This window comes from Embiotoca jacksoni, unplaced genomic scaffold, assembly GCF_022577435.1.
Source record: "Embiotoca jacksoni isolate LCO1_2020_lvr unplaced genomic scaffold, fEmbJac1.0.p SCAF_68, whole genome shotgun sequence".
NCBI classification, from domain to species: domain Eukaryota; kingdom Metazoa; phylum Chordata; class Actinopteri; family Embiotocidae; genus Embiotoca; species Embiotoca jacksoni.
This window is the reverse complement of record NW_027185423.1, coordinates 799,771-812,270: the sequence shown is the minus strand read 5'-3', so window position 1 is coordinate 812,270 and position 12,500 is coordinate 799,771. Positions and strand designations below refer to the sequence as shown.

General features: G+C 46.1%; 2 protein-coding genes across 2 annotated transcripts in view; one reads left to right on the top strand and one right to left on the bottom strand.

Annotated features, from left to right (window-relative positions):
• The window catches only part of LOC138214149 (atrial natriuretic peptide receptor 1-like), a 12,696-nt gene extending 5,174 nt beyond the window's left edge, over nucleotides 1-7,522 (bottom strand). The window contains 17 exon segments of the mRNA XM_069175522.1: nucleotides 482-575; nucleotides 821-940; nucleotides 1,114-1,215; nucleotides 1,304-1,352; nucleotides 1,441-1,579; nucleotides 2,272-2,393; nucleotides 2,489-2,632; nucleotides 3,274-3,360; nucleotides 3,475-3,619; nucleotides 3,702-3,774; nucleotides 3,860-4,005; nucleotides 4,347-4,449; nucleotides 4,603-4,707; nucleotides 4,824-4,956; nucleotides 5,057-5,189; nucleotides 6,250-6,361; nucleotides 6,872-7,522. Coding sequence (XP_069031623.1) covers nucleotides 482-575; nucleotides 821-940; nucleotides 1,114-1,215; nucleotides 1,304-1,352; nucleotides 1,441-1,579; nucleotides 2,272-2,393; nucleotides 2,489-2,632; nucleotides 3,274-3,360; nucleotides 3,475-3,619; nucleotides 3,702-3,774; nucleotides 3,860-4,005; nucleotides 4,347-4,449; nucleotides 4,603-4,707; nucleotides 4,824-4,956; nucleotides 5,057-5,189; nucleotides 6,250-6,361; nucleotides 6,872-6,907 — 1,843 coding nt within the window. The 5' untranslated portion in view covers nucleotides 6,908-7,522.
• A 952-nt stretch (nucleotides 7,523-8,474) lies between these two features.
• Nucleotides 8,475-12,500, top strand: part of LOC138214150 (nephronectin-like) — a 10,727-nt gene continuing 6,701 nt past the window's right edge. The window contains exons 1-4 of the mRNA XM_069175523.1: nucleotides 8,475-8,696; nucleotides 10,383-10,483; nucleotides 10,992-11,084; nucleotides 12,380-12,499. Coding sequence (XP_069031624.1) covers nucleotides 8,629-8,696; nucleotides 10,383-10,483; nucleotides 10,992-11,084; nucleotides 12,380-12,499 — 382 coding nt within the window. The 5' untranslated portion in view covers nucleotides 8,475-8,628. The remainder of the gene's footprint in view (nucleotides 8,697-10,382; nucleotides 10,484-10,991; nucleotides 11,085-12,379; nucleotide 12,500) is intronic.

Below are 12,500 nucleotides of genomic sequence, written 5' to 3'. Positions count from 1 at the left end.
TGGTGTGTCTGTGTGTGTGTGTGTGTGTGTGTGTGTGTGTGTGTGTGTGTGTGTGTGTGTGTGTGAGTGTGTGTGTGTGTGTGTGTGTGTGTGTGTGTGTGTATGGTGTGTCTGTGTGTGTGTGTGTGTGTGTGTGTGTGTGTGTGAGTGTGTGTGTGTGAGTGTGTGTGTGTGTGTGTGTGTGTGTATGGTGTGTCTGTGTGTGTGTGTGTGTGTGTGTGTGTGTGTGTGTGTGTGTGTGTGTGTGTGTGAGTGTGTGTGTGTGTGTGTGTGTGTGTGTGTGTGTGTGTGTGTGAGTGTGTGTGTGTGTGTGTGTGTGTGTGTGTGTGTGTGTGTGTGTGTATGTATGTGTGTGTGTGTGTGTGTGTGTGTGTGTATGTATGTGTGTGTGTGTGTGTGTGTGTGTGTGTGTGTGTGTGTGTGTGTGTGTGTGTGAGTGTGTGTGTGTGTGTGTGTGAGTGTGTGTGTGTGTGTGTGGTACTGTAGAGCAGTCGGTCGGTCTTCTGTTTCTCGTGTGTCAGATCTTGAGTCCTCTCGGCCACCAACACCTCCAGATGTTTACTGTACTTCTCCATCTGAAACAGACGATCAGACTTCAGACTGAAGAAGAAAACAGTTCAAACAACAAACACGAGTTTTTAACTTTTTACCTTTTTAATTCATTTTTCGTTAATAAAATGTAAAAATGAAAAAGTGGCTCCTCCCCCACAGATTAATGTCTTGGTCACAAACATCACTTATTTGAACGAACACATGATGTTAGATAACGCTGCAGTATGATACAAAGCTACGTGTAACCATAGCGACCCCATGTTCTCACCAGGTTCATCATCATGTCTACCGGACTGACTTTGACCGGGTTGATCCGGTGGACGAACTTCCTGATCTGCTCGAAGGTTGGTCGGTGGGCGGGATTAAAGGAGCGGCATCGTCGAATCAGCTGAGGGAACACACGCAGGTCAAAGGTCAGCAGGAAAAGGTAAGACGGAGTTTTCTTGTGACTTTGAAGTTTCTGTGTTTGTTTGTTTTATATCATAAAAAACTGAACAAGAATATAATAATGATAATAATAAAGTTTGGTTCAAATTAGAGTTGGATTGGGTGTAGATGCACCTCCACGTAGTCGGCAGCACACGGGCAGGTGGTGTCGGCTTTACTGGAGATGAGCTCAGGAAGAGGAGGACACCAGGAGGACTCCAGGCTGGACTCCTCCACCTGCAGGACAACATATTCATTTCATTTATTGGACCAGCTCGACCTCACCGAGATGGCAGCATGTGAGAAAAGACCCGCCGGGACTCACTGGGACGGGGTTACTGCGGGTGGCGATCTCCAGCAGGATGATGGAGTAACTGGGAAATAAACACGTATCAGCTGCAATGAAAACCAGGACATGTTTAAGATTCTCGGACTCTGTTTGGGGTCAAAGGTCGTTCCCACCTGAACACGTCTCCCGCCAGCGTCGGCTCCATGTTGGTGTTCTGGAACTCAGGTGGCATGTACACCTCCAAGAGCCTCTGCTGATAGGTGGACAGAGGCTCCGCCCCGTCGTCCCTGCGGTACGTCCTCAGCCCGTAATCTGACACCACAGAACACGTCAGTCAAAAAGCAGTTTTACTGCACTGATCTGATCTAATATACGAATCTGAGAATGTGACCATCGTTACGACAATCAACAATATTTTTCTGATGAGAATGAATTAAATGAGTGCGATGATGTGCTCCAGGTGTGTTGGAGGTTTTCTGGAAGCAGCCCCTAGAGGCCGACGTGGTAACTGCACTATGAGGCACTTCTGCATTGGCTTCGGAGATTACGTACATTTTTACATACAGGACGTGGTGGAGACCAAAAACAAGCTAAAAGAGAGTAACCACTGGTCCTCTGGTGGTTTTCACCACGTTGGAGCTCTAAATTTTCTATCAGCCTCGAGTTCACGAGTTATGACGTTGTTTGCTGACGTTTCCAGAAAGGTCAGAGGTCATGGAGGTTCATGTTTGGTTGGATGTTCAGCTGATATGTTGTAATTTTACTTAGATAATATTCTACGTCTGACGAATACGTTCATCTTTCCTCTGAGTCTTTCTATTTCCTGTTAGCTTGATAAACCTCTGTGGCTTCTAGACGCCGTCCGTTGCCTAGCAACAGCGTTCTTACAATTTAGCCACTGTAACGCCGAGCGCCCGCTGCGCTCACGGCTTCCCGTGTCGTAAACCACGAGCTCACGAGTTCCATTTGAACGCAGCATCGTTTCGTGTTTTCACTCCTTCCACCTGTTATTTTGCAGACCCAGCGGTCGTCCAAGACGCAGTTCACAGACTTCAGCCGGCCGTGACAGATCCTGTGCTGGTGGAGGTACGACATCCCTCGGGCGATGTCGGTGGCGAAGGAAAACCTGGCAGACACAAACAGACGCAGAGCAAAAACATTCAGTCCAGACACGACGTCTGTTTTTAATTTGCTCAACACGTTGCTTCTCCGAGCGTCTACCTGAAGCCCCAGTTCAGTGGGATCTCCTCGTTCAGGAGGACGTCGTTAATGCTTCCTTTCGGGCAGTACTCCGTCACTATGGCGACATTTGGCACCTCGACACATCCACCGATGAACTTACACAGGTTGGGGTGATCGAGCTCCCTGGAGACAAAGACAAAGAGACAAAGTAGTTCCGATACGTGGTTGTACACCTGAACGGTGCTTTTTGTCTCCAAGTGAGGATATAAAATGTCCTCTTGATCCAGCTGAAACACATTTACGTTGACAAGCAATATTATGCACGTTCAATATCATGCATTTTTTTCTTATTTATACGTTAACAAGTAAAAATGAAAAGGCAGCAAAGCATCTTTACAAGTTTGGTAGCAGATAAAACGGAAACTAAAAGTTTACGATAATGTAGTTAAACAACGATAAACAATACGGGCTAGCTAATAGGTTAGCTTCTGCTAATGCTAACAAGCCTTGATGACGACAACGTAACACATGAACACCGTGTTTCTCAGACAGTGACTGGTCTTTATTTTATATTTCCCTTTGTTTCATATTTTATAAGTGCGAAGCCTCGTTTTGATCCGCTCCTGTTTGCCCTGGTTAAGGTACAGCACTTCCTGTATCTGTTTCAAATTAAAGGCCCTCTAGTGCTTCAGTCAACAGAAGCCCTTCATTTACTAACTTCGTCATTGACCATTGTCTGTAAACCTGTGGTTACACAACCTTCAAAATAAAAGCTGTGCTCCGGTACTTCAACACATAGCACAGCGCCCTCATGTGTGCGTTACCTGACTTGTTTCACTTCCTGTCTGATGGTTTTGGACAAAGAGAAAGTCTTTGTTTGAATCCTCTTGATGGCCACCGTCCTGCCGTCACTGGAGAGGGAAAGGATTTTCAAAATAAGATACTTCTATAAACAATCTACCAGCCAAATAAAACCTGGCCCAGACCGCGGCCCCTAACGAGCAGCACTGAGCCGGAGGGCGTACTATATCCCGGTGCAGGTGAACAGGGTTCTCCGGGTTCCTGGTTGTCCCGTGCAGGAGCTGAGCGCCGTCACACAGCTGGTGTTACTGTCGCTGTTCCCCACCGGGATGCTCATCATACTTCCCATGGTCATATGAGCCTCCTGATCTACAGAGGAACAGACAGAACGAAGGATCGACTTCTAGCTGCTCTATGATGAAACACCAGATGTTGATGTGAGCTGTCGTACCTTGTTTTATCGTGAGGAAGTCGATGATCCAGCTCTCGTCCCACAGCAGCTTCTGTTTCTGGTACCTCAGCCACTGCGACAGACGGACAGACTTGTTGAAGCGTTTGTCGTTCGTTACGGTAGAACTTTCCGTGCGTTGCGTCGTGCGAGTTTCTCACCACAGCGGTCAGTATGAAGGAGAGGCAGAGCAGGCTGAGCGGCAGGCCGATGGCCAGCTTGGTGGCGGGGGTCATGGGGCATTCACCGCAGTCCGCTGGACAGGTGGAGCAAAGCTCCGCCTCCTCGCAGACGCCGTCACCACAAACTCAGACAAGGAAAATTAAGAAGATCAACATTTCTGACCGTAAAAGCCTGAATGTGTTTGGAACAAGTTTCTCCCAAAGTGGAGTTCATGTACGCGCAAAGCTCTGGACCTCTTATCCAGATAACGTTGGTCTGACTGGGCTTTCTGAAGGGAACCTGGCGGACTGTCCGGGCTCAGGGACCTTCGGCCTACTTGTGCGCTGATCTCTAACTCCACGTGACCTTCAACTTCTTTTGTCCTCACGCGATCCGCGCCGGCAGCGGTCGGATCCCTTCGTCTGTCACATGACCCTTGTTGTACTTGTTTCTAATCGCCAGGAAGTAGAAAGGGAACAAACCTACCGACAGCAGGCAGCACGGTGCTCTTGGCCTCCAGCGCAACCTGCATGCGACCGACTCGTATGTGAGCAATGAGCGAGGTCAGGCCAGCGTGGAACAGAACCACCTGCAAGACAATGTGTTGGGTTTACAATGGGTTGACCGGGTGTCGACGGCCGGAGAGTCACGAACTTTCACATGGTGTTGTTTTCCTAAAGCACGTGACACTGTCCAGTGAGAGGCTGTATTATCATGAGGTAATATATAATGTGAGCGTTACCTTGGCCGTCCAGTTGGTCTGCGTCATCCTGCCGGAAGTCGAGATGGTGTGTGTGAAGATCTTCCCGTCGTCGGGGATCCAGGGTCCACAGATGCTCTCTGTGGCCTGACATTGAAAAACAAAAACACTTTGTTCCTCTGAGAGACTTCACAGTGAACGTAAACAGTGAAGTAACGAAAGGCTTCCTGGTGGAAGCCGTGTGCATGTGAACACGCGTGTACCATGTATCCCAGCGGACAGGAGTGAATGTTGGCGTGATGAATGCAGCAGTTTTCCCCGTCGGCGTCCTTCCAGTTGGCCGGACAGTCGTGATGCTCGCAGAACCTCCGAGCCGCTTCGGCGTCCACGATGGAACTGAACACACAACCACACGAGAGCGGCTCAGACCAGGTCCACGAACACGGATGTCCCGTCCCACCTGAGCGCCGCCTCACTGCCGGTCCTCCCAGCATACCTGTGGGTGAAGATGTGGTTGAGGACGGCCCAGCGGTAGAAGGAGTCCCGCGCCGACACCGAGTACGTGACGCTGAACACCGCGCCGCTCTTCACCAACTCTGGAGGACGGACCACCCAGGCCATCTCCAGACCTGAGCGGGCAAACACAGGACGGGAAGCACAGGGGAAATCATCACGCTTCGTTTCTGCCCAACAGGAAACATTTTAAGAAACTTAAAGGTGCCATATTGTAGAAATTCTGATTTCTTTTTTTGATCATGAAGCAGCTTTAAATACTCTGAAAGTGTCAAAACACTGAGTCCAGAGAGAAAAACACAGCCTGTTTTCAAAAGATGTGCTGTTTGGACTTCCTGTAAGTTTGTGATGTCACAAACTCATGATGATGTCATATGCCTGCCCTCAGCACCGCCCACCGTCCGACTTTTTATGTGGAGGAAAACACAGAGTGGTCATTCTAACAAGCTACAAGGCTGTGATTGGCCTGGACGTGTGTCACTCAGAAAACAGCCAGCCAATCAGAAGAGAGGATTGTTGATATCAATGAGTCTTAAAGAGACAGACACAAAACAGCCTGTTGTTGGTAGAGCAGCAGAGAAGAGATGGAAAACTGTACTGGGATGTTTTTTTGTTCTTAAAACCACAAAATGATTGCTGGACTGTGTAATACACCCGCCGGTCCACCAGAGGACAGTGTGTCAGTATCCCAAACCCTAATTAGTTTGGTTTTTTTCGTCATGCTACCTACATGTTTTTTTCTTACCTTAATCTTGTGTTTTTTTCTAACGCTAGCCACGTGGTTTTTTTGTAATGATAAACGTGTTTTATTTTTTGAACTGTAAATATATGTTGTTGTTTTCTTTAAGCCTACCACGTGTTTTTTCCTGTTTTATTTTCCAACGCTAACCACATGTTTTCATCATGTATATTTTAGTTTCTTACCCTAAATAAATGTTTTTTTTCCCACTAAATCTAACCACGTGTTTTTTGACAATTCAGTGAGGCAAAGCTGTGAAGCCGACACTCTGCCCTCTATTGGACAGGTATGTTACACGCTTTGAGGTTGGGATATCAACACTGCAAATAAAACAGCAGGAAGTATAAATTGTTGGAGCTTTAAATCATCCTTCTGTTTATTTTTTTTAATTTCTTCTGGTTTTCTCAAACATAAAATGTTTCTGGTTTGATTCTGACCTCCGCAGTCGATCATGTTGGATTCGTTGGGTCCGTCCAGAGGCCAGCAGTCGTACTCGCTGTTGTCCAAGTCGTGCCAGCAACACACAGGAGCGACACAGCAAACACACACCTGGAAACAATGAGCAGAAACCAGGAACTAAAATCCACAAACAATCCAGCAAGAACATAAAAAGAAACATCTGCTTTCATCATCAGAATACTCGTTAGATCTAAATCTGAGAGAAAGAAGAGAACTTGTCCAAAACGTCACACAAAATAGCACATAAACAATACAGATAGTAAGAATTTAAGGCGTTTTAAATCATTTGTATTTTTTTTAGAGCCCCAAAAATTTGAATCTAAATAAATTAAGAACGAGCAGAATTAAAGAGGAAAACCAGCAAAATGTAATGAAGTGAAATGATGTTTCCCTACAACCTGAAAAGATTTTTTTTTTGATGTGATCACACCACCAGAATCATTCCTTCAAAATAAAATACACACGAGTATCATGTAATGGAGCTGCGTTTTCTGACATTAAAACAAACCAGATGAATTCCCCTGAATTTAAAACCCTGATGATGTTTTCAAATGAAACTTCGATCCTGTTAAAAGATGATGTGTTGCTGTGATGTCTCACCCAGAGCAGAAACCAGAGTCCTCCTTCTGTCTTCATGTTGCTGCTGACGGACTGATGAACTGATGAACTGATGGACTGATGGACTGACAGACTGACAGACTGACGGACTGATGAACTGATGGACTGACAGACTGACAGACTGACGGACTGACGGACTGACGGACTGATGAACTGATGGACTGACAGACTGACGGACTGACGGACTGATGAACTGACGGACTGACGGACTGACGGACTGATGAACTGATGGACTGACAGACTGACAGACTGACGGACTGACGGACTGACGGACTGATGGACTGATGAACTGAAGGACTGACAGACTGACAGACTGACGGACTGATGAACTGACGGACTGACGGACTGACGGACTGATGAACTGATGGACTGACAGACTGACAGACTGACGGACTGACGGACTGACGGACTGATGAACTGATGGACTGACAGACTGACGGACTGACGGACTGATGAACTGACGGACTGACGGACTGACGGACTGATGAACTGATGGACTGACAGACTGACAGACTGACGGACTGACGGACTGACGGACTGATGAACTGATGGACTGACAGACTGACGGACTGACGGACTGATGAACTGAAGGACTGACAGACTGACAGACTGACGGACTGACGGACTGATGGACTGATGCTCGGCTGAATCAGTGCAGAACAAAGAGATGAACTACTCTGCTGCTCAGACCTGAACTTGGAGCTGGTGAAACGTCACTGCCCTCTGCTGGTGAACGCTGTTACTGCACCGAGTTCTGCTTGGAGGCTCTTTGTCTTCATTTCAAAGAGAAACATAGTGTTGTTGTTGTTGTTGTTTTTAACTTTGCTGCATTTATGTGACAGACTATATCTTTACAAATCCATTTTTAACTAAATGACACAAGTAGTAATACAAAAAAAGAATTCAGGTATGTCAAATCATTTTGAAAGCACACAAACATAACGAGGAACTTATTTTTATTTATTGTTTTTGTTTTTACTTTAAATTAAAAGTAAAAAAAAACAAAAGTGTATTGTTCATCATGTGTTAGCTCGTAGTTTTAGCTGTAGCTACTTCATACTACCAGTTTTAGATAATAATAATAATTTTTTTCAATGGCTGGAGTTGCAGATGCATCATGCATTTCACATTTCAGATGTCCATGATGTCATTCTGGACCACGTGACATCACTTTTGCCACACACGTGCCTCTGAGCCTCCAGGTATCCACATTTAAATGTTCAAAATAAGCTTTCTACATCGAGCAAATTCACAAATTCACAATTTTAGTGTCCGATATAAGATAAAGGAAAACAAAATCAAATACATAGTGACGAGCTGAACTTTGTGCCCGCGAGGCTGCTCAAAAACATGACGTCAGAGAGCCAACAGGCATCTCCTTGAATGAATCACCTGGGTCCAGGTAGAAGCAGCAGGGTGCAGCACGAGGGTGTAAAAAACTGAAATCAGCCGAACTTCCTGCCGTCACGCGACTCTAACAGGTCTCACCACCGCGTGCACGAGGACACACTTCTAACGCGCGCGACCCGCACGAGTTCCGCCGCAGAGGATTTGACGACTTTTTCTTCTAATAAAACGCGTTTTTGTGACGTCACAAATCGAGTTTATTGAGCGGCTTGGTGTCGAGCCTGGTCCGGTTTAACCACCGAGGAGGATTTAACGGCTCACCTTCCTCCCGTTCACACCGGGACCGGGACCGGGTCCCCGCAGGACTGGATTCTGTCGGTGAGAAGAGGAGGATGCTGAGCCTGGTTCTTCTGTTCTGGTTCTGTACGTGGACCCGGGGCCAGCGTTTGGACAACGACAGGTCAGTTTTACCGGCGCATGCAGTGACTTTTTATTAAAACTTGATCAAAAACCTTTTTAATGAGTTTTTTAAACATGTATTCTTTTAATAATTCCACTAATAATCACACATTTATCAGCCTGCTGCCTTTCAGGGTTCAACGATGCCGCAAACAGACTTTAACTACAGAAAATTAACAGTATTTCTTTATTAGCTTCATTTTAATAAATAAACAGGAAGAAAATAATGTTCTTCTCCAAGTAAACTTCATTTAATCAGAATGAAGCAGCTGCAGACTGAAGCTCAATCACTGATTATTTCTACTTTTAAATGCGGTGTGAACAGTTCATTAGTGACCAATAACCAGGACAGACTGAGGAGGACACTGCTGAGACCCTCGATGGGAGACAGCAAGAGAAGACAGATGGAAATAAGCCGTTACATAAAGATAAGAAACACGGCAGGAAGAAGTCTGCAGCGCTGATTTAAAGGACGTGAGAGCTGCAGTTCTCTGCAGTTTTACATCCTTTTCATGTTAAATTGCCTCCTATGATTAAACATTGTAAGTGCAGGTTACGGCTCAGAAACATTGCTGCAGAAATAGAAAATTATGGCGAGTAGATGAAAGTAAATCAGAGTTCACAGATGAGAAGAAGTGTAATTCGATGTGATTTTAAGAGTACAACCCTGTTTGCAAAGACGTTGGGACGTTGGGGAAAATAAATAAAAACAGAATGTGATTATTTTTAAATCACGTGAATTCACATTTAATATAAAATAGTCCAAAGACAACATATAACATTTTTAAACTGAGACATTTGATTGTTTTGTGATAAATACATGCTCATTTTTTTATTTGATGGGAGCAACACAAAGACTTGAAAAGTTGTTTAACAATCTAAGAAAAATGTTCCTCAACGTAAAATTACAACGAATTTGTGGATTTCATCGTCTGCGGCATTAAAAACAGACACAATTCTATGGTGGACATCAGTGCATGGGCTCAGGAACACAGAAAACATCTGGAGCATCAGGACATGAACAATACAACAAAGGAGACCCTGAACTGTTGAGCAGCTGAAATCCTCTATCAGGCAAGAATGGGACCACATTTCACTTTCAAAACTCCAGAAACTGGTCTCCTCAGTTCCCAAAGGTTTCCTGTTGTTAAAAGAAGAGTTGATGCAGCTCAGTGGTGAACATGATCCTGGAACAACTTTATAGAGACGTGCTGCTGACATCAGATTCAACATGAGAAGATATTTTTATAAAACAATAAATGTCTCAGTTTCAACATTTGATTTGTTGTCTTTGATCTGTTTTATATCAAATATTAAAGTTAATGAGATTTATAAATCATCTCATTCTGTTTTTATTTATATTTTATGCAGCGTCAACACTTTTTTTAAAAACGGGGTTTGTAGTTAAAGACCAAAAAAAAAGTGTTGAAACAATAACTGAAAATATGTGTTCATGGATAAAGAGCGTGAAGACGGAGGAGAGGAGGTGGAACAGAGAAAGTATGTGGAGGGAGTGGAGACGAGGAGGTGCTGGAACTCATGTTCAGACAGGCTTCAGGAAACCGGAGACGTCAGCAACGCTGGAGCCGGTCTGAACGGCACCAGACCAACTGCAGGAGGAAGACCACCCTCCTCTTCCTCACGGCTCCTCACTCAGTCGTTGTTTCGCTGGTTGTTTGTGTTTCAGCTGGTCGGACCCGGCGGTGTCCTCCGACGGTCTCTGTCACCATGGCAACAGCGTGGAGTGCTGCTGGGGCTGGAGACGGGCGGACCGGGGACGGTGTCAGCGTGAGGACACAAACATGCACAAACACCTTTTCTGACTTACGTACTTTTACTCAAGTACAATTTTAAATGCCGGACTTCTACTTGTGATTCTGTGTTTTTTATTGTTGTTGTGTCGCTGATTTTACTTCAGTAAAAGATCTGAACTCTTCTTTTAAAATCAACAGAGTTCTGTTGGGAGGTTTTTATACAGACTAGTTTACATTTAGTTTGTAGGACTTTAAAAACATTTGATAGAGACGTAATCAAATGTGTGTGTGTGTGTGTGTGTGTGTGTGTGTGTGTGTGTGTGTGTGTGTGTGTGTGTGTGTGAGTGTGCGTGCGTGTGTGTGTATGTGTGTGTGTGTGTGTGTGTGTGTGTGTGTGTCTGTGTGTGTGTGTGTGTGTGTGTATGTGTGTGTGTGTGTGTGTGTGTGTGTCTGTGTCTGTGTGTGTGTGTCTGTGTGTGTATGTGTGTGTGTGTGTGTGTGTGTGTGTGTGTGTGTGTGTGTGTGTGTGTGTGTGTGTGCAGCTCAGTGCCAGCAGGGCTGTAAACACGGAGAGTGTGTCGGACCAGACAGATGCAGATGTCACCCAGGATACGCTGGCAAGGCCTGTAACCACGGTAACTGAGCTGAGACCAAGCACCGACCCAGCCAGAGGTGACCATATTTGGACATGCTGGGGAGGAGCTGAGGACACATTTCCCCTCCCACCTATAGCGGAAACCTGACTGCACCCCAGGCCTGTCAATCAAACAAGCCACAGGAGGCCAGCCCCTACTGGCCCTCAGTGGTATTACACTTTAAAAAAAAAATCTTTTTATAGACAGTCTGTTGTCCAGACTCCTGAGGACACGAGGATGATTTGTCACAACTGACAGAGGCGGGGCTCTGTTTTACCTTTAGGGTCTGAAAAGTGAAGCCTGTCTGTGTAATACCATTGACGGCCACTAGGGGCTGGCTCCAAAACAACTCCAATAGACTCCCATTCAAAATATAAGATAGTTCATTAGCTAGGACCCCGCCTCGGCCGGGGGCGAACCTTCATGGATTGGGGGAGATTAAGCCGGGGTGAGAGGTTCACGGTTTGGGGAAGGCTTGGTTGAGGATCCACTGCGGCTCCCGGGCCTCGCAGATCCCCGAGATCTCCACGTGGGACGGGAGGATTAAGGCTATGAAACATGATAACCATAAGTGGAACGGTTTAATGAGAGGGAGGGAGAAAACATGAACAGGCCGAGGTTCAGAGGGGTTGAGGCGTGGTCCTGCTCCTGAAACTCAGCTAAAACTTGATCTCCAATAGGTCCAAAACAAAGCTAAGTTTGGGGGCGTGGCTGTTTGATTGACAGGCCTGATGTGCAGTCAGGTGTCCCGTAAATATGGGCGGGGCATAGGTTTGATTTCCCATCATGCTTCCGAGAGGGAAAAGAGACGGAGACACATTCCTGTCGTGTTTGTTTGACCTGCGAAGGCGTGTTTTACCTGACGACCCCCAAAACACACACACACACACACACGCACACACACACGCACGCACACGCACACGCACGCACACGCACACGCACACACACTCAGGTTTATGCCACTTCAGAGGACATTACACTGACTTTCATTCATATCATGGGGACGTGCCGTGACCACAACATGGAGTTTAAACAGGTCCTCTCAGTGTGTCGGTGTAAACAGAGCGATGTCCCCATAACATGAGTAATACAAGAGGAAAAACACACACAAATACACACTTAAAATGCTCTTCATGGCGAGAGGTCAAAGGTTAATCCTACAGGTTGGCAAGAAGAGTGAAAGCAGACAGAAGAGGAGATAATGATTGAGTCCTGACCCCTCCCTCCTGTGTGTGTGTGTGTGTGTGTGTGTGTGTGTGTGTGTGTGTGTGTGTGTGTGTGTGTGTGTGTGTTAGATCTGAATGAGTGCGGTCTGAAGCCTCGGCCCTGCAAGCATCGCTGCATGAACACACCGGGCAGCTACAAGTGTTATTGCCTGGACGGATACACACTGCAGCCGGATGGCAGCTGCAGGAG